Source organism: Delphinapterus leucas, chromosome 11 (genome assembly GCF_059928025.1).
Source record: "Delphinapterus leucas isolate spDelLeu-1000000601 "Yukka" chromosome 11, BTC_Dleu_Yukka2, whole genome shotgun sequence".
Taxonomy (NCBI): Eukaryota; Metazoa; Chordata; class Mammalia; order Artiodactyla; family Monodontidae; genus Delphinapterus; species Delphinapterus leucas.
In genome coordinates, this window is record NC_143139.1 from 96953071 (window position 1) to 96979006 (window position 25936).

Here is a 25936-nt window from a genome sequence, read left to right on the forward strand (position 1 = left end):
AGAGGCAACCCTGCTGGGACTGTGCTGTCTGGACAGCACGCGCCCAGCATCACCCGGGAGGCCCTGCGTTCACCATCTCATTAGGCTGCAAGGCCTGCCCTCTGCACACAGCATCTCTCTTCCCATGGCTGCTGCAGGGGAAACTCATGTGGGGACCCGCAAAGGGGACCAGCACCCGGTGGGGAGCGCGGCCCGAGCACTGTCTTCCGAGGATGGGCCCCGCAGTGCCATGCCCACGTACACCGGGTCTCGGCACGCCCCCCCCAGGGTCACACAGACGTCAGCCTAAATGTCAGTGTACTCGGGGGACCCCGTTCTTACACCCCCTGCCCTGGGCTCCCAGTCATGGTGAGGCTTTGTGCCACCGCCTGGCCCCGGCCAACATCTTCAAGGCCACCTGGAGTCATTCATTCCCCACTGGCGTCACTCATTCCCCACTGGCCCGGGCTCCCCTGAGGCCTCTGTCCTCTGCCCTCTGCCCAGAACCCCTTGCCCTCACTGCAGACCCACCCTTTGCTAAACACCGAGCACTTTCGTCTCACAGAACACATGCTGGGCACGCTCACGGTAGCTTTGTACAGAGCAAAAGCGGATACACATTTGCTCCAGTGAACAATCCGTTCTCGACCAACCATCGAGTTCTGATGCCCCAAGGAGAGTGGCGAGAGGTGGAGGGGCCCAGGATGAGGGGCAGGGCTGAGAGCTGGTTTTAGGAATTGGCGTGAACCCCAGAACTTCGGTTTCCACAGTAAAAAGCACGTGCTTTCTCTCATACCGTTGACAAAGCCGGACTGGAGAAGGCAACGACCTCCTGGATGTTCTTCAGAACCTCCTCTGGACTTAGGGTCGCAAAATTGATCGGCACGCTCTCCTCTTTCTCTTGTGGCTGAGGTTTTGTCGGCTTGCTATTCTCCACTGCTCTCAAGAAGTCGAGGTAATTGATGGAATTACCATGCCAGCTGATTCCCCAACTTGTCCCAAAAGAAAGAAAACAATATATTAATTTAAAAAATCATCACTTATTCATTCAACAAACATTTGCTGAGCACAGAACAGCGTGGAGAACATGAATAATGTTGAGACACGGTTCCCTGGCCTGTAGGTGCACGCACACCGGTCAGCTATGCTATTAGACGAGCACACACGAAGACTGCACTCTAAGGGCACAGGGGAAGGGCTATGACAGGAGAGAGTGCGGGGCCACTGCCGGCTGGGGGGGGGCCACAGACTGTCCTGCCCTGAAGCTCTGAGACTTGAAGGCTGGACGGTGGGCTCATGGGCTTGAAGAGCAGAGGATGGAGGAGGAGGCCTGGTTGAGGAATCTGGCCCCGTGGCAGGGGCAGATGAAGGTGCTTCGGCAGGGACGCGACATGTGCAGAGTCGGATCCTGGGGAGATGCACGTGATGGTGATGGCAGACCTGGTCCGGGGGCAGGACTGTGGGGTCAGGGGTGGGGGTAGGGGTGTGGTCATCGGGACCTTAGCTAACGAGGGCCTGCACTGCGAAATGGGAATCTGACAATAAGGGAAGTACAATAAAGACAGCGAAAAAGAAAAGAGGAACTGAGTAAAACAGATGCTAAATCCTTTTTCAAGAATGGTTGAAACTATGCTGTCAAGCTGAAAGCACTCACAACATATTTTTACAAAACCTACATCGTTTAGTATTTTCTCAGTTAGAAATTCCATCTGGGTGTGTGTCTCTGTGTCTCAACAAGGACATCCACGCAGAAAAAGAGCACTCCGACACAGAAGAAAATACCTTTACCTTCTACAAGAATACATCGCAAGAGCAAATCCACGTTTCGTGAGAATATAGAGCATATTTACGAACCATGTAAGATAACTCAAAATAAAGCTTAATTGCATTCAAAGTTCACATCTCTGTAGCTTAGATTCCCTGAGGATTGCTGGCACCTTGACCCCTGAACTTTCTTTTAGCAGGATGGAGCGTGTGTCAAAGAACAGTTCGGAACGTCGGGAAGCCGGAGAGGAAGGTTTCCAGCGACTCGGCTATCTGCTCCTAAAGAGAACAAGCCAAGGGCTGTGCTTCTCCAGCCCACAGCTGCAGAGCTGCCGTCCACAGGCCCCGCGTTGCTGGCTTACACGACGGAGACACGGAGGAAAAGGATAATCAGCTCTATTTCATCAGCAGGATAAATTGCCAACTTGGTATTAAAATTTAGTAATAAAATCAAATGCATATGCTAATCTCAGCATTATTTAGAAAAGTCTATTTTGGATCTAGAAAAGAACAATCTACATATAATTACAAATAACAGAGATGTTTATCATCAAGAGGTCTTTGAGAAGAAACAAGCGGCTGAGCGATGGATCCTTATTAAGGTTTTGATTCGTAAAAAAGTTGATCACCCCACCGACAGGTGGACTACAGAGATTCCACAGCCCTTGTGTCGTTGCTTATAAAAGTATCAAGCCTAACTACGTTTTAACAAGACTCTCTTGTAATCATTTAGTTAATTATTTATCTGGTGCTACTTTTCCATGGTTTATTCACTGAATGCATTTGAATTCTTGTTCAGCTGGAAATAGATTTAGTGAGAGGAGACCATGTTTAAGGAAGAAAAGAATATACAGGCATTTGAGGATGACACGGTCCTCTTTCCCCTATACACACCTTCACACACACACACTCACATACACACTCATACACTTGCACACACTCACACATACACATACACACACACAGACAATGGAGCACTGTCCTTCAAAGCTTTACGGGAAAATGATTTTCTCCCTAGGAGTCTATGTTCGGGCGAGCTAACAATGTGTGTGAAGGAAAATAAAAAATAGTTTCAGACAAAGAACTGAGAAAATTTATTTCCTGTTCCCCCACTTTCTTAGGAAATTACTCCAGGAAGTACTCCAGCAAAATAAGAATGTAAATTAATAAAAAGATGTGGGATATAAGAAACAGGGGATCCAGCCCTGGAGAATAGTGGGGACAGCCCAGGACACTCTTGGGTGACAGACCTGGAATGGAAGAGTGGGGAGCGAGGCTCTAGGATGGAGGACAGCAGGAGAAAAATGGAGAGAACAGAAAGTGGTGCAGAATTCCGGGGAAAGCTGAAGGCTGACAATGTTGAACTTCACCCGAGCCCCGTGTTCAGAAAACAGCAATGGTTAAAGAGATCACCCTACTCTCTATGTCCTTGCAAGCAGCTCACAGTGAAGAACCGCCTTTCCCCAAAGGGCTTAGAAAAGATGCATGGGTACCCCCAGGTTTGCCTACAACAAGGTGGACACAGAGGCCCAGGGATAGTGCCACTGAGAAGAAAGCTAATTTTCATTCATTACCCGGACATTGAATATTATGAATTATGAATATGTACATAGTCATAATTATGAAATGCCGTTTAATGGTTTTTGAGTTTTATAATCAAGCAATGAACCAAGCAGAGAGGACCTGGTTGTGGCTGTAGGACATTTAGAAGTTAAATTTAACTAGCTCTTCCAAAGAAAAACTGTAGCTGACAAAAGATGGGACACAGAGAGGGAAAGTGATAGGAAGGGGGGGAGCTCTGACACTTGGAAGTGTCCCTTTCATCTTCACAATAAGAAAGAAGCTGAACAAACTGAAAACCAATGGTTTTTCTTGGTCCCATCAGAAAATTGAGGTCACAGGGCAAAACGTCACCCCAAAATCTGGAGAGATGGGTGAACATAGAGAATTACAGCCAAGATCTGCTCTTCCTGGAGCAAAGGCCTTTGGAGCTGGCAGGAACACTTAAGTGGTAACTTGAGCAATGGTGGAGGCTGTGTGTGGACTAGTGTGAGGCTGAGAAACCCCTGGGGGCCCAGTCTTAGGGACCCCCTACTTTCATGGGCTTTACCGTCAAGAACCCCACTAGGTTATCACAGTGGAAATCTGAAGATGGTCTCCTCTTGGCTCTGGCTGGGAAAGGGGAATAATAATCCTAGGGAAATATGCCCAGAGGCTTCGGCGTAATAATTTTCCAAGGGAAAAGAATTTACCAGAGCCTTATCCCATCTGGGGGAAAGGCAGTGAGCCAACTCCAGCCCCCTCTAGACTTCCTGTCTCATCTGAGGGAGAAAAAAAAGCTAAGAAACATCTCTGAAGGTTGCAGCCCAGGGACTCAAGCCCACTGAAAGACTGAGATTTCATCATAAGAGTATAGAATCTTTCCCCTCCCTCATCCCTTACCACCACATCAAGCCAGCTCCAGCATAACAACAGTGGGTTACAAAGGAAAGAGCTGCAAACACAGACTCTATTTAAGGAGGAGTTCCTAGGAAAAAGCCTAAGGAGACAGGAGGGACAAAAACAAGGACACTCTAGGAAATCCAAGCCCTTGGCACTGACAGCTACAGCAGCACTAAACACAGCCCACCTCCTGCCCGAATTAACATACAAGCTCACGTGAAATGCTTGCTTACCTCAGTTCCTATTACCCAGTGTGTCATGTCTGGCTTTCAACAACAATAAAGCTGCAAGGCATGCTAAAAGGCAAGAAGAAACACAGTCTGAAGGGACAGCAAAGCAAGCATGGGAACCAGTCTCAGACATGATGTAGTTTGGAATTATCAGACAGGGAATTTAAAATGACCAGCTATGATTAAATTGTAAAGGAGTCCAATGGCAAAAGTGGACAACACATACAACAAATGGCTAATGTAAGCAGGGATGGATACTCCTTCTTAGGAATCAAAGGAAATCCTGGAAATGAAAAACAGCGTTAACAGGAATGAAGAATGCGTTTTAATGGGCTCATCTGTAGGCTGGACATGGGTAGGAAAAAATCAGTGAGCTTGAAGTATGTCAGTAAGAAAATTCCTGAATTGAAATGCAAAGAGAAAAAAAGAGTGGAAAAAAAAACCCAGAGCAGAACATCCAAGAACTGTGGGACAGTTTCAAAAGTGGAACATACTCGTAATTGGAATACCAGAAAGAGAAAAAGAAAGAATCAGAAAAAAACATTTGACGTAATAACGGCCGAGAATTTTCCAAAATTAATAATAGACACAAGGCACATTTCCAGGAAGCTCAGAGAACACCACGCAGAAAAATACCAAAAACTATACCCACTTATATCATACTCAAACTGCTGAAAACCAAAGACAAAGAGAAAATCTTGAAAGAAGCCAGAGAGGGGGTAAAGCATCTACAGAGGAAAAAAGATAAGAATTACATGGGGCTTCTCATCAGAAATCATGCAAGCAAGAAGAGAGTGGACTGAAATATTTAGAGTGTGGAAAGGAAAAAATCACCAACCTAGAATTCTATAACCAGTGAAATTATCCTTCAAAAGTGAAGGAGAAATAAATACCTTCTCCGACAAACAATCACTGAGGGAATTCATCACCAGCCACCCTGCCCTTCAAAACATGCTAGAACACATTCTTCTGAGAGAAGGAAAATCAGACGGGTCAGAAACATGGATCTACCTAAAGGAAGAAAGAGCATAAGAGAAGGAATAAATGAAGGTAAAATAATATCTTTTATTCTTCTTATTCTTAGTTGATCTAATAGATCATTGTTCAAAGTAACAATAACAATGTATTGGGTGACTACAGCAAATGGAAAAGTGACATGAGTAAGAGCAATGTTACAGGGGACAGGAGAGGATTCAGGGACACTTAGTTTGTCATAAGGCGCCTGCGCCTCCCGTGAAGTAGCAATGTGTTTAATGTGTTATTTGACAGTGGACTTAGGCTAGCTGTTCATGTGCAGTGCAAACCCTAGAGCAACCGCTAACATTTTCTAAAGGGAGGGGAGGGGTGCTAGTATCCTCACCTCACAAAGAGAGGAACATAAGACCCATGCACTTAGTCATAGAGCTTCCAGCCAGCACAGCTAAGGGACACCACAGGTCAGAAACTGCATGCAAAAGCAGTCCGAGGAGGACCAATCAACTCTGAGTTATTTGGGTTTAAAATTATAAGAGGATAGGACTTGCAGTTAAAGTGGCTTGAATGCACATAACTAGCTCCATTCCTTCTAAAGTGACAGAAGAAGGCGTTTTTAAAAGGCGTCAGACAGTGGTTCTTGGGATGCTCTAGTCCAGCAGCATCAGCATCACCCAGGGCCTCGTTGGAAATGCAGATTCCCAGGCCTGCTAAGTCAGAGAGCCCGAGGGAGGGGCCCAGCAAGCCCAGTTTCTGATGCTGGCTGGAGTTTGCAGAACACCAGCAGAAAACACGAAGGACGGAGAGAAAGTGGAAGAACACAACAGCTGCTGGGAATTTGATGGATGAGGGAGAACAGACGTGTCAGATTCAAGAAATCTCCTCCTGGAACCAACAGAAGGAACACGGAAGGGTATCCGATACACCCTGCAAACCCTCAGAGCCTCCAGAAGTGGGCTCCAGGTACACCTAGACGTAGGAATGAAAGTGGGGTTAAAAGAGAAGGATTGGCTGAAAGCCTGTGGGGGATGCAATTTGACCCTGTGCCCCTCCTCAGACTCCCCAGGCTGGGTGCCTGGCCCCCACCCACCCACCACACACAGTGGAGGATCTGGAGGGGTGTCCTCTGCAGATGGTAAGTGTTTGTCACAGTTCAAAACAGGGAGGGTTCTTAATGAAAAGAGGGGAGTTAAGTGAAAGCTTTTATACTGACTCTACTAGTTTCCTGTGACTCTATAACATGATGCCACGAAGTGGGTGGCTTTAAACAGCACACATCTATTCTCCTACTGTTCTGGACACCAGAAGTTGGAAATCAGCTTCACTGGGCAGAAATCACGGTGTCAGCTGGGCTGTGCTCCCCCGAGAGGCTCTAGGGGATAATCTGTTCTTTGCCTCTTCCAGCTTCCGGTGGCCGCTGGCGATCCTTGGCTTGTGGCCACATCGCTCCAATTTCTCCTTCTGTGGTCACTTCTGGGTGAAATCTCTCCCTGACTCCCTCTTATAAGGACACTTGTGATCACACTGGGCCCACCCATATAACCCAGGATCACCTCCCCTTCTCAAGTTCCTTAACTTCATCACATCCATAAAGTCTCTTTCCATATAAGGTGACATTCACAGGTTCCAGGAATTAGGACTTAAATATCTTTGGGGGCATTATTCAGCTTATCATGCTGACTGTTGAAACTTCCAGCCTTCTGTGCCCAGTCAGCTCCCAGAGTGCTGGCAGCAGGAGACCAACAAGTCTTCTCTGGTTGGGTCGCCAGGTTTAGAAAAACAAAGAAACAAACAGAAGCCTAGAAGGATACTCAATTAACTTAGAATTTCAGATAAACAAAAATAATTTTTAGTATAAATATGTACCAAATATCGCATGGCACATACTTATACTAAAAAAAATATTGTTTATCTGGAATTCAAATTTAAATGGGCACTCTATGTCTTATCTGGCAACCCTAATCCCTGGGAAATCTGACCAGCCCAAAAGAAAAGTTTTAAATATTCTGACATTGGGAGTCTTCTTTGGCAGATTACCCTGCCAAAGCGGTTCAAACTGAAGTTGACTAGCTCTCCCCATCTGTACAGAACTTTTAATCTATCTCTTAGTATCTCATTCTTAATAGGAGCATATTTTTGAGGAAAATGTCTAACATGGAAGAGAGCAGAAAAAAGCAACACTGAGGAGAGACTTCTCAATTGAAGAAAACTTTAAAAAAATCTATTCTTAATATCTTCAGAGACATGAACTAGTATATCCATGAAACAAGAACAGGATGCTATAGAAAAGGAAAATTCTGAGAATAAAAACAAGTTCTGGGGGCTTCCCTGGTGGCGCAGTGGTTGGGAGTCCGCCTGCCGATGCAGGGGACGCGAGTTCGTGCCCCGGTCCGGGAGGATCCCGCGTGCCGTGGAGCGGCTGGGTCCGTGATCCATGGCCGCTGGGCCTGCGCGTCTGAGGCCTGTGCTCTGCAGCGGGAGAGGCCACAACAGTGAGAGGCCCACGTACCGCAAAACAAAACAAAACAAAACAAGTTCTGGCAATTTAAAATATGATAAGTATGATTAGCAGAGACAAAAATCTCAAAAGAAGGGTTGCGAACTAAAACTGAGGAGGTCTCCCAGAAGGTGGAGCAAGAAGAAAAAGAGATGGAGGATGGGGAAGGCTTAAAATATAAGGGGACACTCTGGGTGGCTCACTAATCAGTAACAACAGGAGGCTCAGAAAGAAACAAACAGGAGAGGAACTCTTTAATGAAGTAAATCAAGAAAATTTCTGAGAGTTGAAGAACGTGAAAAGGGACGTCCAAGAAGATGAAGCTGACAGATCAGCTGAGGTGTCTGAACATACTGGAAAGAGATTTCACAAGCTGGGGTGGGTTGGGGGTTTAATTAGTGATAAGAACTACATGGAAACTGAGCAAACAGAAAAAATTATTATTAACTCCAGGGCAAACAGCATGTTCTACGGGAAAAGAAAAGTGATCAGCTGGTCACAGTAATAGAAAGCCTGAATATTGAACTACACCAAACTGTGACACAGCAATATGGGGGGACAACGGGGTAAGTTTGCGTGTGTCTCCACGGGGTGGTGGAGGCTGCGGGGTGAGGTGGTTGGTGGTTATGTGATGGGTGAAAAAGAGTTAAATCTGCATCTTCCTGGTAGGAAGTTGATAGACACTGCCTAGAAGTGAAAAATCAAGAAGTAGCTGTATAAGTTTGTCACTTAGAACTACTGAGTTAAGTACCAAAAGATATGAATTAAAGCATTGGAAGTTATAGACTCTGGGGAGGAGGTGGGGAGGATAGCAGGGCAGGGGGCTGCTGTTTTTAATAAGCCTTGCAGGACAACTTGACTCCTGCCCAAGTGCATGAATAACGTGGGTGAAATGAAAATAATGTTAAAAAAGGATGATTATGCTGTTGAGACACACCAGGAAAAGTCATGGATTTGTCAAGTTGCTTTCTTTTTGCTTTGAGTTGACTCAAACCCATTAGAACGCAGCCCAGCCAGAGGAGTATTTGAAGATTCATTCATTCTTTTTTTTTTAAATGGAGATCCCATTGGTTTATAGTATTATATAAGTTCTATGAGTACAACACTACAGTTCTACTTCTGTACACAGATAGAGACTGAGTTTTTAGTGGCACGGAGGTTATTTCAATGCCGAAAGGCTGTTTGAGTGGACGGGAAAGGAAGAAATTCACGAAAGCAATGCGGCAACCTGATTTTCAGTGCTGTAAGAAACGTATTGCCTCATCGTAGAAAACCTGGTTAGAAGATCGGCCAGCTCCTCTGTCTTCAGAGGACAGCCGCACTCCTGCAGCAACTTCTGCATCTTGCATAAGGATATGTAGCCATTTTTGGATGTATCTAGTTTGATGCGTGCTTTGCTGATATCTTGATAGAGGTCCTTAAGCTTATCCCTGAAAGAGAATGCATTTGAGACACACACTAAAAGCGGGAAAACAAATAATTTCTTTAAAGCAAGAGTTCCATGATCATTCTAATGTGATGATTTGATGCTTCATCTGACAATGAATTTTGAAGATGCTTTGCAGCCTTGATGTAACATTTACATTGAAAGGTATTCTGGAAAAAAATAATCATTTTTATCATTACCATTTTATTATTATTATCATTAGCAAAACTATGTTAGAGAAATTACAACCTTGTCTTTTTACTAGAATGGGTACTTTAAAAATGGAGCCAAACATTTAAAAATACAGTGATATTACAGACACGGGAAATACACCTCCATCCTCTTGATGCAGACTCGTTGAGCACGTATCACGTGCCAGGTACTGCTCTAGGTGTCAGGATACACCTAGTGAATGAGAGAGGCCTCCCTAGAAGAATTTACATTCTCCCTGGGGCAAGGCCAACGATAAACAGGAGACAACAGTGCCCTGCACAGTGGGTCAGGGGTTAGCTGAGCCCCCATAAGCGGGGCTGAGAATGCCCATGGTAGGGGGCGCTGCAATTCCCAGTAGGGGGTGCAGGGGGACCTCACTGGGGAAGGTGACACTTGAGCAGAGATGGCAGGGAGGTCAAGGACCCAGTGGGGATTTACCCCTGGAAGACCTCTCTGGGCCCAGGGACAACCAGCGCCAAGGCCCTGAGGCAGGAATGCAGGAGCGGGAACCAAGGAGGGCAGAGAGTCTGGTCAGTGAGCTCTGATGGGGGCGGGGGTCCAGGTCCTTTGTCCTTAAGAAGCACAGCCCATAATTTGCGTGTCTCAGTTGGGAAACCAGAAGCTGTGCTGTCTTTATGTACCTTCTCCCATTTATTTTTCTCAAAAGCCCTACAAGGGAGGAGGGTAATTATCATCCCCGTTTTATAGGAAGAAGACAGTGCCAGCCTGTGCAGCTCCTGGGCTCAGCCAGCTCTCCCCTGCTGGGATAGAGACAGCGTCCGGCTGTAACTCCTGATCGTGCTCGAGGGCTGATTTTCTTAGGAATGTGTTCAAGTTTCTGATTCAGTCTTTCAGGAAAATTCTTCCCAGACTTAAAAAAAATTATTGATAAGGGAATAAAAAAGTGTGGACAATTTTAGGAATAAACAGTCTTACACCTGACCTACAGGGGATGGATTATATTCCATAAACTCGCTCATCCAGGTCCCAGGAAGCTCGTCCTACCACACTGAGCACTGTGTCCGTCTGACTTGAGCTCGGCTGTGAGGTTCCTACTCAGGGAAAAGGATATGCCAGAAACTCCAAACACGAACTCTTTGCTGGTAATTGTCTACCACCTCCGATATGTATTTGTGGATACATATCCACAAACTGTTCCTTGAGTGTGCCTGGAAAAAATAATCCATAGCAACAGAGAAGTCAGAAATCAGAAGAGGGGAAGTTGAGGGAATACTTGGGGGGAGAGGGAGGCTTGGACCCTGAAGCTACGTGGGTCACCGTCTCCCTCCCCTGCTGGCCTCCGGGTCCGAGCTGGCTGGTGTGAGTCTTCGAGAAGCTGATACAAATGAGCTGCAGTAACTGTCCGGGGAATGTATCCCAAGGGCAGCAACACCCTGGATTCCCTCACAGGTGTACTTTGAATTCCGTCCCATCCTACAACATGATTACTCGTGATCACAACTATTATATCCCACTTAATCCTTCAAAATGAAAGCAAATGAAGGTGTAAAAAAAATCAAAACTTTTTTTGAGATACATATTTTTAGAAAATTGAGGCGTTCAGTATTTCTTGGACTGGTTTCCAGGCAGTAATTATTTCCCTCGCAGGGTAAATATGTGCTCAGAATAAGTGAGGATTCGGAGCTCTGATCACGCCACACTGCCAGGCAGGACCTGCGTCAGCCCACACAGTGTCTGGTCCCTGGTCTGGACAACGAGACGGAAGCCCGAAGAGGGCAGTGGCATGGCCGGTGGACGGCCACAGAGCCCCTCACACACAGCCTGGCCGGCACGCTGGCGAGGACCCTGTGCAGCCCGGCTGGGTTTGCTCCTGTGTCTCGCAATTTGCATTTCAGAACAGCCGGCTGAGCTTCCGCGGCTAGTTCACTATTGCTGGTCTGACTCTGGAAAATAAATAGGGGTTTAGAAAAGGATTCTTCTGAATTTTTAAAATGTATTCAGGCCATTTCAAACAAAATTAAACCTCTTAGATTTAAGAGGCAAACATAAAATTTCAGTCACTTGAATGAACACGACTCCTGTTTCTTAATCTTATCAAAGCTTCAGTATAAATGAGGAGGTTAAAAGTCCTGGAAACACTGCATCTGATGGGTTATCTGGAAGACCCACTGACACCAAAAGTGAAAAGTGGGCCATCCTGAAGGGGAAAGTGACTTGACAATTTCGCAATCTGACATCTTTGAGGAAACAGAAGCCGGTCATGAATTTTTACGCATCGGGCTTGATTTCTTTGGTAAGGGAGCGTGATGGTGGGAGGGGACCGGGTGAGTGTGAATCAGTTTTCGGAGCCTGATGATCTGAAACGCTTCGTCCAGTGGCACGTAGTTCTCCCAGCTACAGATCCACGATCGCACGATAAACAGAAACAAGAAGAGAAAGACCATGCGGACGATGCTGAGGATATGAGATGCCTCCCAGAGCCTCGTTACTCACAAGTAGCAGGAGAGAGGGAAGGGAAGACACGTGTGGGTAATGAGGCCAGCCCTGTCTGGGAAAGATAAATTCCACTTTTTTGTTACTTTTATGGCATATTTGATATTTATACCAATCTTGCGCACATTTTTACTTGAAATTTCACCAACTCCATTCTCTGCCTTCGGGCTTTATAACTCAGTAACTTAGACATAATTCAGGGGTGTGTTCAAACTGCCCTTCTCTTAAACCCCATTCAGCCATTACATTTCATCCCTGTGTCCTTGGAGTGCTTCTTTCCTCTGGGGATTCTTTAGCAACAGCTCATTCACTCATTCAGAGATGATGGGGACAGAGAGGTGAAGTGACAGACAGGAGATGGACAGACACACAGATGAGAATGCCAGGGAGGTAAGCCTCTGGAGCAGGGGGCAGGGTCCCAGGCCTGGGGAGTGGTGGTGGGCGGCCACCCAGGACCGAGACTGATTGAGAAAGTCTGTCCCATCCCTTTAGGGTCACATCAAATGCGGCAAAATTTTCTCCTATGTTCCTTTTTTTTTTGAGGCATAATTGACATATAACATATTAGTTTCAGGTATACAACATAATGATTTGATATCTGTATACACTGTAGGACGTATAGTTACCGTCCATCACCATCCATAGGATGAGAACTTTTAAGATTTACCTTCTTAGCGACTTTCAAATACGCAGTACAGTATTACTAACGATAGTCACCTTGCTGTACATCACATCCCCAGGACCTATTTCTATCATAATGGAAGTTGTGCTTTTTGACCCACTTCACCCACTTTGGCACCCCACGCTACCCTCACCTCTGGCAACTGCCAATCTGTTTTCTGTATCTATGAGCTTGGGTTTTTTTTAAAGATTCCACATATAAGTGAGATCGTATGGTTTTTGTCTTTCTTTGTCTGACTTATTTCACTTGGCATAATGCCCTCAAGGTCCAGCTGTGTTATCACAAATGGCAATATTTCATTCTTTTTTATGGCCGAATAATATTCCATTGTATATGTATGTACCACATTTTCTTTATCCATTGTTTTAGAATTTTAAAATATGGCATTAGTGACTAGTTTCATTAGTGACTATTTTTAAACTTTGAAAGGAATCACGCGCAGTCCCACCATCCAAATACGACACGATACCTTCTGTACAGCATCTTGTGGACAGGCACGTACATTTGGTGTAGCTCCAATCATGGTATACAGACTGTTTATTTATTTATTTTGGCTACACCACGGGACACTCGGGATCTTAGTTCCCCAACCAGGGATCAAATCCGAGCCCCCTGCAGTGGAAGCGTGTAGTCCTAACCACTGGACCGGCAGGGAAGTCCCTATACAGACTGTTTAAAACTTCATTGCCAGTTAGCCTTCTATCACAGACATTCCCACAGTGTCTGAGGTGATGGTTGAAACTGGCATACACCATCTCATATTCCTTGGGGCCACGCTCTGTAAGCCAGGCCCTCATCTGGGATTGACAGGTGTCCTTTTCTTTCTTTTTTTTTTTTTTGTGGTACGCGGGCCTCTCACTGCTGGGGCCCCTCCCACCACGGAGCACAGGCTCCGGACGCGCAGGTCCAGCCGCTCCACGGCACGCGGGATCCTCCAGGACTGGGGCACGAACCCGTGTCCCTTGCATTGGCAGGCAGACTCTCAACCACTGCGCCACCAGGGGAGCCGACAGGTGTCCTTTTGTTGCTGCTGTTGAAAACACACTGCAAGTCATACCTTCTACCTGCTAAACTGCTGGCCTCTTCCACATTATTTCTTTGGGATAAAGTCCCAAAGTTAAAGTTGTGTTAAGTTGAGTTAAAGAATGTGTCTGTTCCTTCATTCATTCGCCGGACAAATACTCACTGGGTGCCTACTAGGCGTCAAGCACTGTTCTGAACCAGGTAGAGACAGGCATGTCCTCGTGGAACCTCCATTCTACTTGTCCAGAGGAGGGGCCAGGGGCTTAGGTTAGTAAACACCTCAAAGGTTCAGTTCTCAAGGGTGACCTGAGAGTGTGACTGCGTAGGGTGGCGTAGGCTTATAGCTCTTTAACTCCTTTGTAGCTTTGTGACTTAGCGCCGATTTCTAGAATCTACAGCAGTGAACGAGTATTACAATTTCACGGCAGCTTTGCCAGCACTGGGAGGTACCACTTCAGAACAAACAGTGCTGCAAGGGTCAACGAGGAACGGACGCCGGCCCCCGGGCCGTGTGCTCACAGACTCACCCGGCCGGCACGGCCCTCTCCGTGCTCTGCTCCTTCATCTCTTGCACCTGCTGTGGCTTCGTGAAATGACCCACGAAGTTGAAATAATCGTCTGCGTAGGGCTGATGAATAGCCACTGAACAGTTAACCCCCAATTTCTGTAAAACTTCTTGGTAAGTAATGTGCCCTCTTCCCTCGGTGTCGTACCTTTAAAGACAAACAAAACTCTCACCAGTGCGAGGTGCTCAGGGCTTTAACACCGTCTGCACTCCATCTGCCTGGCTCCTCACACCCCGTGTGCTCTGCAGGCCTGCAGCACCGGCCTCCCCGGGGGTCAGGAACGCAGGATCTTGAGCCTCACCCCAGACCTGAGCTGGACCTGCTCGTAACAAGACCCTCAGGCGATCCACAGGCTCATCGATCAACAGGAAGGTCACCTCACACAAGGTGATCTTGGACCACCCCAAGAGAGCAACCGGATTCATCCTCTGTCATTCTGTTAGAAATACGACCGTGACCACGGAAAATTAAAACCAACCCTTCCTTAATTCAACGGTCTTTTATTGAGCACCTACATGTAAGAGGAACTATGCTAAGGTTCAGAAGAAAATCCGTCAAAAAGCATATTCAGGGGCTTCCCTGGTGGCGCAGTGGTTGAGAGTCCACCTGCCGATGCAGGGGACACGGGTTTGTGTCCCGGTCCGGGAAAATTCCACATGCTGCGGAGCGGCTGGGCCCGCGAGCCATGGCCGCTGAGCCTGCGCGTCCAGAGCCTGTGCTCCGCAACGGGAGAGGCCACGGCGGTGACAGGCCCGCGTACCGCAAAAAAAAAAAAAAAAAAAAAAGCATATTCAATCTTAAAACTCAAATAAATGAATGCCACTTGATTCCAATTCCCCATTTTCTCTTTGAAGAGATGCCAATTACACACAACCAACGAGAGAGACTAGTAAGGAAAACAAGATAAGGATTATGTTATGTACCTTTTATGTCATTTTCTATTATTGGGATTTTTCTAAATTGTAATTCATTTTAAAAAAGGCATAATGGAGGATTTTTATCTCCCAACATCATTCAAATAGAAAAGAATTACTTCAATAAAAATTTTTAAGGCAAATTGCCAATTTTCTTTAAAGAAAAGAAGCATTTATTTTCACGGAAAGATCTCGGTCCTCCTCTAACCGATAAAAATGGCATTTCCGGCTGTGCTTTTCCCAGATGAACTCAGCGTTCCGAGGGCTGAGGCGGTATTTGCACAATGTCTGGGGCTTCACGCTGCATCCGGCTGCTGTCGGTGCCTGTGGGACGGAGCCAGGCGCCCTGGGCTCTCCTGTGTGAAGCAGGGCCCCCTCTGCTCTCCGCCGCCGGCCAGATGCTGCAGGACCACACGCTGGCCGCCGCCCCAGCACCGGGTCCCCTGCGACCCTCCCAACTGAGTAACGACGAGGAGAACGGATTTATTTACCCGACTTTCCTGTCCTCAAGGGCTGGGGTGCTGGGTGGAGGACGAGGGGTGAGAAGTTCCCGAGGCCCCCCTGCCCACCCCCTCCCCCTGCGGCCCCCCTGGGCCTCGCGTCTCACCTCCGCCTGCCTCCCAGCATCCAGGCCTGCTTTCATCAGGGACTCCTTCCTAGAAGGTGAGGAGAGTCCCCTCCTGCGACGGAGGGGCAGGGAGGGCAGTGATGTCTGAGACGCCAGCTCACCGGCCTCGAGTCGCTGGCCAGGTCCCGCCACCCAGCCTGGCTCGGCTTCCTCACCTGGCCTGCAGCACGGAGGGGGAGGGCGCTCTGAGACCTGCTGGCCTGCAGCACGGAGGGGGAGGGCACTCTGAGACCTGCTGGCTGGAATCATGCCCCCAGTGCCGTCGTTGTTTCTAAGGGTTTGGGAAGCCCTCCCAGACCTTTCCAGGCGTCCGCTATTAGTTCGACCTTAGTGCCTGCAACCCCCAAAAGTACCATTCTACCTTTAGTCAGTGAATTTTCCTTCTAAAACAAAACAAAGCGACCCACCCACCAGAGGAAGCCCGAGGCTTGTAGTGGCTTTATGTGCCAGGCGGCACGAAGGGCCAGTGCCTCTAGCAAATGGCTTCTCCTACTGCTGGTGACGGGACAGCTGCAGGAAGGAGAGTCTAGTTCTCCATCAGTGCACCTGGAAAGGGGAGGGTTGCCATTTCTTGAGCTCCTAGGGCGATCCCAGGGCCGTGGGTCTTTCCCTGAGCTGCATCAGGCCCGTGACCAGCCTGATGCCACCAGAGTGCTGCTGTGATGCAACTCTATAAAGACACCCCTAGAAGAAAGCTCCCCAAGGGGGCTCCCCACCCCTACAGGGCGCTCCTGAGAGAACGTGCACAGACCACCCGCCTGACAAGCAAGGCCTGGCCAGCAGGGCGCCTCTTCTGGGGCCTCTCTCTCGTCCTGAGGCAAAAGCACTGTGTCTCCGCCTCCCCTGGATCCCTGTAGCCTGTGGTGAGGACCGGGGAGCGGGGTGAGCGCTGGTGGAGGCTGGGACCAGGGCCTGGTGTTTGCCACTGCTATTCGCCACCCAAAGGCTCAACCACATCTCACCTCTGCTTCCCCCACTTCAGTCCGTGTCTTCCCTCCCTGCTTGACGGTGGGTTTCTCGAGGAGAGCCCATGCCTCGTTTATCTTGATGGGCGAACCCACAGTTCCCAGCAACATGCCTCGCAAAACTTCCTTATCGATACCTGGCTGCTGAGCAATGAACGTGAAGGGCACGTGTCCCTAGGGAAGGCCTGCCATCCCCGCAGGCAACGCTCACGATATTCCCAACAACAAATTCTCAATCGTGACACTTGAACTGAATGGAAAGACACTTCTTAATTACTTCATTAATAAAGATCATAAACATTCTATTCGCATCTCCAAGGAACAGAAGACCAGATTGCACAACTGCAACTAAAATATTGTTATGAATGTGAATAATAAGAGAGTTAATTCAGCTTACATAACCTCACCCTTCATCATATAATCCTTTGTGTCACATTTAAAAAAATCAACTTGCCTGTAAAGGTTGAATTTTAAAAGGGTTCGGCAACAGATATGCCAAGAAAAATGTGCACATAAACAGAGGACCCATAAAAACTCGCATTTGCATATGGCAATGGCCACTAATTTATGATATAATCAGATTACTCTGCCCGTCTATTGTACACACAGCAATTTGGTTGTACACATGATCTGAATATGTTCACATCGATTGCTGTGCTGTGAAAGTCTTACCCTTTCATGCTCAGTTTAGCAGTTGATTCTTACATAAATGACAGAAGAATCTTCCAGCACCACTGAACCCAGATTCAGAGGGTCTGGTGCAAGCCCCACTGACGACCCAGGCCCGCAGCAGAGGGAGACGTGGTCCTTACGCAGCTTGGACAGAGGGATTCTCTCGGGGACCATCTGTGAGGGTGGTCCGATGGCTCAGAGAGCTGCCCTTCAGAGCACACAATGTCCAGCTGCCTAAGGGGGCAGTGCCCAATGGCACACGCAGCCAGTCCTGGTGGAGCCACAGATGAGACACCATGGGCTCCATCCCCATCCAGGGCCACAATCCCACCCTTACGCTCCCCAATAAGCGGCGGTCTGGCCTTGGATGAAGCCACGCCAGAGATGGGAAATCTTCTCCTTCAGGGACTGTCCAGTGTAGTTCTAGACGACGTTAGTCACGAAGGTGTCCTTTATGCGGAGCTAAGGGCCTGTCCAGCTAGTCCCTCCTTCACGCGCAGCTCTTCTAACTCATCCCCGACCATCACGTCCCATTCGATCCTCTCTTTTCTGAACTGTTCCTTCAACCTTTTCAAATCCTTTCCCACCCAGAGGCTCTCCTGGTCCAGGTGTTCCACCAGCATGGCACAGGGTAGGTTCTCTCTAGACACTGCCTTGGTTGAGGCAACAGAGATGACCCAGCTTCACGTTAACCGAGAGTCATATGTCTTCCCGTGGGCCGATGCACATGACACAGGGACTTTTTAATAGTCTTTGCCTTTTATATTGGAATACTAACATACAACTTACCTATCCAAACAAGAAATTTGCATAAATTGGGCATTAATTATCTCCCGAACATTCTGCCAGGTCTGCGTGATCAGCTGGTTGCACATGACCGGCATCTATACGCAAGTTTCCCAGGCTGCTGCTGTCCTACCTGAGTCGTCTGTGCATTTTTATAATACACTGGCTTCATAGTTTTTCAGCAAAGTTTGTTTTAGATCTAAAATAGCGGAGTTCTACCCAATGAAACGAGGCTACAGAAGGGGCTCAGGACACTGAGCGCCCCTGAAGGGCGTGTCCCCCAGAGCTCTGTGCCCTGGTCCTGGGGTGCCCTGTGCCCGGCAGGCTCTGGGTCTCAGGCTCTTCTGATGGAAGCAGCATCCTTCCTCTTCCATCCCAGGGACCTCCCACTCCCCCGGCTCTGGGCCTCTCTGCTCACTAGGACCCCCTTTCCCCACCTCTGGCTAATGTCTGTTTCTTAAGACTCAACTCAGGCATCGCACCTCCTGGGGGTCTCTCTCTGAACACCCACAGCCCGGGCTGCCCAGCCTCTCCCTCCTGGCATGCAGCTGCTGTCTTCCCGGCCGAGTCGTGAGCAACCTGAGGGTGGAGGCTTCCTTCATCTCTGGAACCCCACAATATAGCACAGGGCTTGCAACTTAGAAAGTTTCAAGAAAATCCTGCTTAATGATTGCTCTAATGAATGAATGAATGGATGGATGCACTTTCATCTTGTAATTTATTCTCTGCAGTCTCTCCAAAACCAAATGCATTGCTCCTGAAATCTCGTGCTAAAAGATCCTGCCTGGCTTCAGTTACCAGATTTCCTTTCACAGCAGCCTCCTTCAGGCTTGACGGTTGTGTACCTTTAACCCTCAGTGAGCCAGGCTCGCTTAACACGCATGTGCTCCCCACTCTGTCCGCCCCTGTGCAGTTAGCTGGGGCCACGGCCCGGCCCTGGGCCACGGGCTGTGGGCAGAAGTGTGTCCTTCTGGGCCGAAGCCCGCCGAAGCCCGTGTGCGGTCCTGTGCTCTGCAGGTCCCGGGGGACCCTGCTGAGGGATGAGGCCACAACTGGAAGCCAGATCCCGAATCACCACTTGGAAGAAAACCGTCCAGAAGAGCCGCTCGACATGCTAGACTTCGTGTGAATAAGAACTAAGCACACACGTGCCAGGTCACTGAGATGTGGGAGTTAATGCGCTAATTTACTTCCAGCGTAAACAAGACCTGCCAGGCTAACCCGGAGCTCTGAAAGCGTGCGCTTCACAGGTGCTTCGTAAATGTCGAGTGAACAATGGATGCCTACAAGTTTTGTCTATATTCTCCCTATTTTCTAATTCTGTGTTTTCTACAGAGCTGAACGTCATTTTCCTACTCACTTCCAGCTACCCAGTTTTGGCGGGGGCTTTCCTCGCCTCACGAGCAGACCCCGGGAGCTGGCAGAGTGTCACGTTGGCCCCAGCTGCTCCCTGCCTTGCCGGGGGTCCCTGTCACTCCCGCCGGGTGGGAGAATGCCCCTCCCCCTGTACGGGCGACTGCAGGAGGCTCCTGGTGCCTGCACAGCCTGGCGCGGGCCACCACCTTGCCGCCTAGCCCTCCTGCTTCGTAAGGCAGGCGGGGACTTGGAGGGAGTGGACCAGGGTGAGTCAGGGTCAGCAAACGCTGAGCCATTGAGAGGAGCAGGCCAGGAGGTGGAATGAGGGTGAGGACGGCTAACCGATATCATGGAAACGCCTAGAAAATGGATGAAAAAAACCACACCACCAAGTTTATCCTCTCTGCTGAGTGGGGTACGGCTTTTTTCTTGCTGTTGTCTTTTCTTTTCCTTTATGCTTCTCTGGATTTTCTGAGTCTTCTAAAATGAGTGTGCATTAATATTGTAATCAGAAAATAATTTCAAATCTATATGATCTTTTTGCTACTAATTTTTATGCTTATCTACGCCAGGTACCCTCTTTATATCATTTGGTCCCCATTGCCATCCCACTGGAGAGATTACTGAAGCTCAGAGAAGGTGAGCCACTGGCCCAAGGTCACACAGCTCAGTCCGGGTGCCATGGGCCAGGGTGCAGGCCCCCTCAGAGCATAGCCCCTCAGCTGCGGGTTCACTTCCTAAATCTCTCTCACACCTGTCACTTCCATCCCAGTCCGCCAGGCACCACCCAGGGAAGACAGCCCTGAATTCACCTCTGTGCCTCCCTCCCCGTCTCTGGCAATTCATCCTCCTCCCCGTGGCCAGAGTGATCTTTCTGGAACGTGGGCCTGCCTCCCTCTTTCCCCGCTAAACACTTGGCCTTCAGGATGGGGTCCCCACCTCGCCCTGCCCTTCACGATGTGGGCCCACCAAACACCTAGCCTTCAGGATGGGGTCCCCACCTCGCCCTGCCCTTCACGATGTGGCCCCACCAAACACCTGGCCTTCAGGATGGGGTCCCCACCTCGCCCTGCCCTTCACGATGTGGCCCCACCAAACACCTGGCCTTCAGGATGGGGTCCCCACCTCGCCCTGCCCTTCACGATGTGGCCCCACCAAACACCTGGCCTTCAGGATGGGGTCCCCACCTCGCCCTGCCCTTCACGATGTGGCCCCACCAAACACCTGGCCTTCAGGATGGGGTCCCCACCTCGCCCTGCCCTTCACGATGTGGCCCCACCAAACACCTGGCCTTCAGGATGGGGTCCCCACCTCGCCCTGCCCTTCACGATGTGGCCCCACCAAACACCTGGCCTTCAGGATGGGGTCCCCACCTCGCCCGGCCCTTCACGATGTGGCCCCACCAAACACCTGGCCTTCAGGATGGGGTCCCCACCTCGCCCTGCCCTTCACGATGTGGCCCCACCAAACACCTGGCCTTCAGGATGGGGTCCCCACCTCGCCCTGCCCTTCACGATGTGGCCCCACCAAACACCTGGCCTTCAGGATGGGGTCCCCACCTCGCCCGGCCCTTCACGATGTGGCCCCACCAAACACTTGGCCTTCAGGATGGGGTCCCCACCTCGCCCGGCCCTTCACGATGTGGTTCAGCTGATGTGCAGCCTCCCCTCCTGCCTGGCCACCCAGGTGACCCCGCAGCCCTGGAATGTGACACACCCTTTGCCCGTTGGCTGGACATTCATCTGGTGGCTCTCGACCCCGCGCTTGCCCTTTGCACAACTTCCCGGCTGCCCCCTGGCTGCGCCCAGGGAGCTGTGCCCTTGGAGGTGGGAAGAGGGCAGGGCCAGGCTGTTCCCAGGGGACCTGCTGTCATGGCTCCGTAGCTCCGGCTCAGCACAGCAGTCGAGGTTCCCGCAAATTCCGAGACAGCATCAGGAGTGGAGGCAATTTCCTGGTCTCCAAATAATACGGCCTCCCCTTTGCCCTGCAGTCGCTGGTGGGGAGCAGCTCCCTCATCTCTGTGTAACCTCCCCCGCTTGCTCTTCCAGCCCAGGGCACAGCAGCCTCCCGGCCTCTGATTAATAGCGCAATCCCCCTGCAGACTTCTGCTACCCCCAGCCTCCCTTGCAGGGGTGCAGCCATCAAGGGATTCTAGCCAAAAGAATTTGGGCAAAGTGATGGCCATGTTTCCAGGCCTGGTCCTTACAAAGCTGACCAGAGGGTCCTCTGTACTCTGTTCCCTTCTCTGCTGGCAGACACATAAGATCCAGGGGTGGTGGGACTCCTGGTCCCTGAATGACTGTGAACAGAGCTCCCCAACACCCACACTACATTTTGACATCATTATGGGGCAAGCCCCTGGGATGCTGGCCTTGTCTGTTACCGCAGCCAGCCTACCCTGATCCATACACCACTTGAGCTAACTCAGCAGGGCAGAGTGAGGCACAGAGAAGTTAAGTAACTTGACAGGGGCCACACAGCTATAAGGGGTGGAGGCATGTCTGGCTGCAGAGCTCTCAACCACTCACCATCTACGGCAAACAGCCGGCTAAACAAAAGTAGATGAAATTCTCATCTCAAACAGTTTTCAGCACAGGGTAGATATCTGTGTATTTAATCATGTTAATACATGTATAAAGAAACTTTAGCCAAAAGCAACAGTGAGTGTCTCCCTCCCATGAACATGGAACCTTGCTCTGTCCCCCATCGGGAAGAGGGCTAAGCATGCTCTCCTTCCTCATGGGGACACCTGACTCCTACACCCCTCATTCTTGCAGCTTGCCCCATCCCTCCCTGATGGAGACCACAGTCTCCCGAAGCCCACACCCCACCAACCCCTTTTCTGAACTGCTTCCTGACTAGGCTTCCTAAAGCATGGCTTGACCCACATCACATTTTGTTGTTTCTGAATGACTCGTTAATACTGCCAGAAAGGGAGGACTGTGGCCAGGTGATCAGCCTCACCTTTCCTTCCTCAGCCTGGAGCCCAGGCACTGCTTGGAGAATGCCTCACCCGTCCTCCTGGCCCGTGGGTCAGGCAGCCCTCCTTCCCCATCGGGACCTTTGGAACAATTTCAGCTTCTCTCCCACCATGACAGCTTCCTGCTCTTCCACGGCCCCCAGCACCCCTACTTTTGTCTTCCTTTCTGCTCGACATGTCCCTCCTCTGGCATTTATAACAGGCGACTCTGCATCCTGGTATTGGGGTGAATGCTTCCTGCCCCCTGACAGCTCCCCGAGCGTCAGGACCACACAGTCACCTCTGCATCATCCACAGGTCTACGTGGTGAGAGCCCCATGCATTTGGCCACTGCACCCCATCTTCTGATTACTCAGATGGACCCACTCATCTAGTCCCTCAAAAGAGAAAACGGGTAGGGAGACCAAATTGTCCCTGAGTTGGAACTGACCTAAAACAAAACAAAACAAAACAAAAAACAAACCAAGGATTTTGTAAGAACTTCAAGTTGCTTTTCTAAATTAGACACAAAACAGCCTAATTCTAAACTCGGCCAACATTGCAGCTTTCCCCTTTGAACAGATGAAAAGCTGAAATACTACACGGACTGCTCCGTGGGCTTGCCTCTGAGAGGACATGCAATATTGGGGTACGATCCTGCAGGGATGCAAGTGGCAGCTAACATATAATGAAGAAGAAAGTAATTCAAAGACAGATCTGGAACTTGGAAATGGACCGCATTGTCAGTGCACCTTGAAACTTAAACATCTACACAGGGAATGTTGTAACTGGGGGCCTGGTTCAAAAGCAGCTAAATCTAAAGCACATTTTGAAAAATGTAGTCGACATTAGGTACAAGTTTCAGTTTAAGACACTCTTGGGAAACCACTCCAAGTTACCAAACCTTTGGTGATTTTCTTCCAGCAAATTACTGATCTATAAAACAGTTGTGCAACATTGATTTCCATCTTTAGGTGATGGGGAGAGACCACTTTTCCCTTTACCCATTGCAGATCTGTCTGCTGAGCTACTTGTATTAGAGTTAAGTCTTTGGGGAGGGACTTAGTTCTCTGAAACAGTAAAAGGATGTGGTTGAACTCCCGGTTCCTTGGAAATGCAAAACTCTCAAGTCTAGTATTTAATACTGGTGACAAGTGTTTACCTGGCTCCCCATGTTCCTGAAGGCTGAGCTACTTGTATTAGAGTTAAGTCTTTGGGGAGGGACTTAGTTCTCTGAAACAGTAAAAGGATGTGGTTGAACTCCCGGTTCCTTGGAAATGCAAAACTCTCAAGTCTAGTATTTAATACTGGTGACAAGTGTTTACCTGGCTCCCCATGTTCCTGAAGGCCAGCCTGTTGGCCAAGGCTTCTTTCCACGGGGGAACAGGACAGATACAACCGTAGGAAAACCATTCCTGGTCCCACCTGACCCCTGAGGAGTGACGAAAGCCTGGTGCTGAATTTGGCCATCCGGAATGAAAAGCCAGCCTTCAGATACCACTCACCTCATCCAAAGCTTCTCACATTCTCTGGGTGTGAGGGGAATATCAAAGCCGTACAGCGCGTTCTTTACATCCCGTCGTCGAAGAATGCTGTTGCCCTCATTGTCGGTTTCGATAAAATTCTACAATATTCCAAGGAGGCATTTAGTAACATGCATAATTGCTCAGACAGTATACAGGCTTTTCAATAGTCAGTATCTGGAACAAGCTAAGACATTTTTCTCCCATTCCTCCTGCTTAAAAACCTTTTAATCTATGTCCTAGATACCCTCCCCATTCCTCTAAAGAAGGTGATCGAGCAAAACACGAACAAGTGTTAACACCTAGGAGGGGCTTATTTCTGGGTAATGAGGGGTCTCAGGTGTGTGGCTTGGATTCTTCTCTGACCAACAACTTGCGATCAAACACTGTTAGAAATAAGAGTCAACCAGAGCCTGGGAAATGAGGCGTAGCCCACACTGCTGAGGTTATCACAACTTGGGATCAAACACTGTTAGAGATAAGAGTCAAGCAGAGCCTGGGAAGTGAGGCGCAGCCCACACTGCTGAGGTCATCATCTCCACGACGCAGCGAAGTTGGCTGCCCGGCTGTCTGTCAGAGGGGAAATGAGGGACATGAGACTCTGGTTGTTGTGACGAGATGGTATGGTACCATTTTAATATCCCTGACGGGTGCAAAAGGCATCTGGGGATTTGTCACCACAGACTAGAAGAGCAGGTAGCACAGGGCATTCCACTCTGTCTTAAATTGTTTCCGAACAATAGCTCATTCGCTCCTCCTTCCAATACACTGTGAGGGAGACACAGTGGGTCCATCTCCCAAGTCCTCTGCGAGCATCATACCTAACGGTGAAACCACGAAACATTCCCTGTAAGATCAGGAACCAGGCAAGAATATCTCTATCGCCCTCTATTCATCATTGTACTGGAGGTGCCCGCCAGTGTAGTTAGGCAAGTTAAAATTGTTAAAAGGTGTAAAAACAGGGCAGGGAGAAATACAATTGTCATTTATTCACAAATGACATGACTGTATATATAAGAATACAAGGAATCCATAAATAAATTATTACACTAAGAGGCTTTGGCAAGAAATCTGGATTCTCTATCAATACATAAAATTATCCACATTCTTATATCTCAGTCATGGAAAATGAACTAAAAAAATAACATTTACAGTAGCATCAAAAATAGAAAGTTTGAGGAATAAATCTTATAAATGATTGTAAGACTTCTACACAGGAATGTCTAAAACTTTTTTGAAAGATATTTAAAAAGATCAAAATAAATGGAAATACAATGTGTTCATTAATCGGAAGGCTCCATGTAGTAGAGATGTCATTTCTTGCCAAACATCCCAATAGTTTTTTTTTCTTTGTGGAACTTGACAAACTGATTCAAAAACTCCCAGAGAACAAGGAGGCAGGACTTGCCAACCAGCTAATTAAGATGTCTTACTAAGTTATGGGGACTCTAAAGATGTGGTATTGGTGCCAAGATAGACAAACTGACCAATGAACCAGAAGGAGGAGCCCAGAAACACCCATGGGCATTGATGCAGGACAGTGGTGATGCTGCAGGTCAGTGGGGGAAAAGATGGACTTTGCAATGAATGGTGCCAGGACAACTGGATCTCCATACGGAAGATGGAATTGGATCCCCACAGCATGACACGTGACACTTCCAGTGCTGATGTCAAGACCTGAATGTGAAAGGTGAGGCTGTGAAGCTGCTAGGGAGATCGTAGGAGAATATCTTCATGACTTCAGGGCAGGGTTTCTTCAACAAGAACTTTACGGATTAGTTAAAAATGTGACTACATTAAACGAAGCACTTATATTTATCAAAAGATATCATATAAAGACGGTGAAAACAGGAGAGGGTGTGGCCATGATGGCGGAGTAGGAAGA

At 48.7% G+C, this 25936-nt stretch overlaps 1 protein-coding gene across 1 annotated transcript in view; it reads right to left on the reverse strand.

Annotated features, from left to right (window-relative positions):
• The window catches only part of EFCAB6 (EF-hand calcium binding domain 6), a 215550-nt gene that overhangs the window by 42157 nt on the left and 147457 nt on the right, over positions 1-25936 (reverse strand). Inside the window, 4 exon segments of the mRNA XM_022596843.2 lie at positions 776-971; positions 9159-9314; positions 14210-14395; positions 24034-24152. Coding sequence (XP_022452551.2) covers positions 776-971; positions 9159-9314; positions 14210-14395; positions 24034-24152 — 657 coding nt within the window.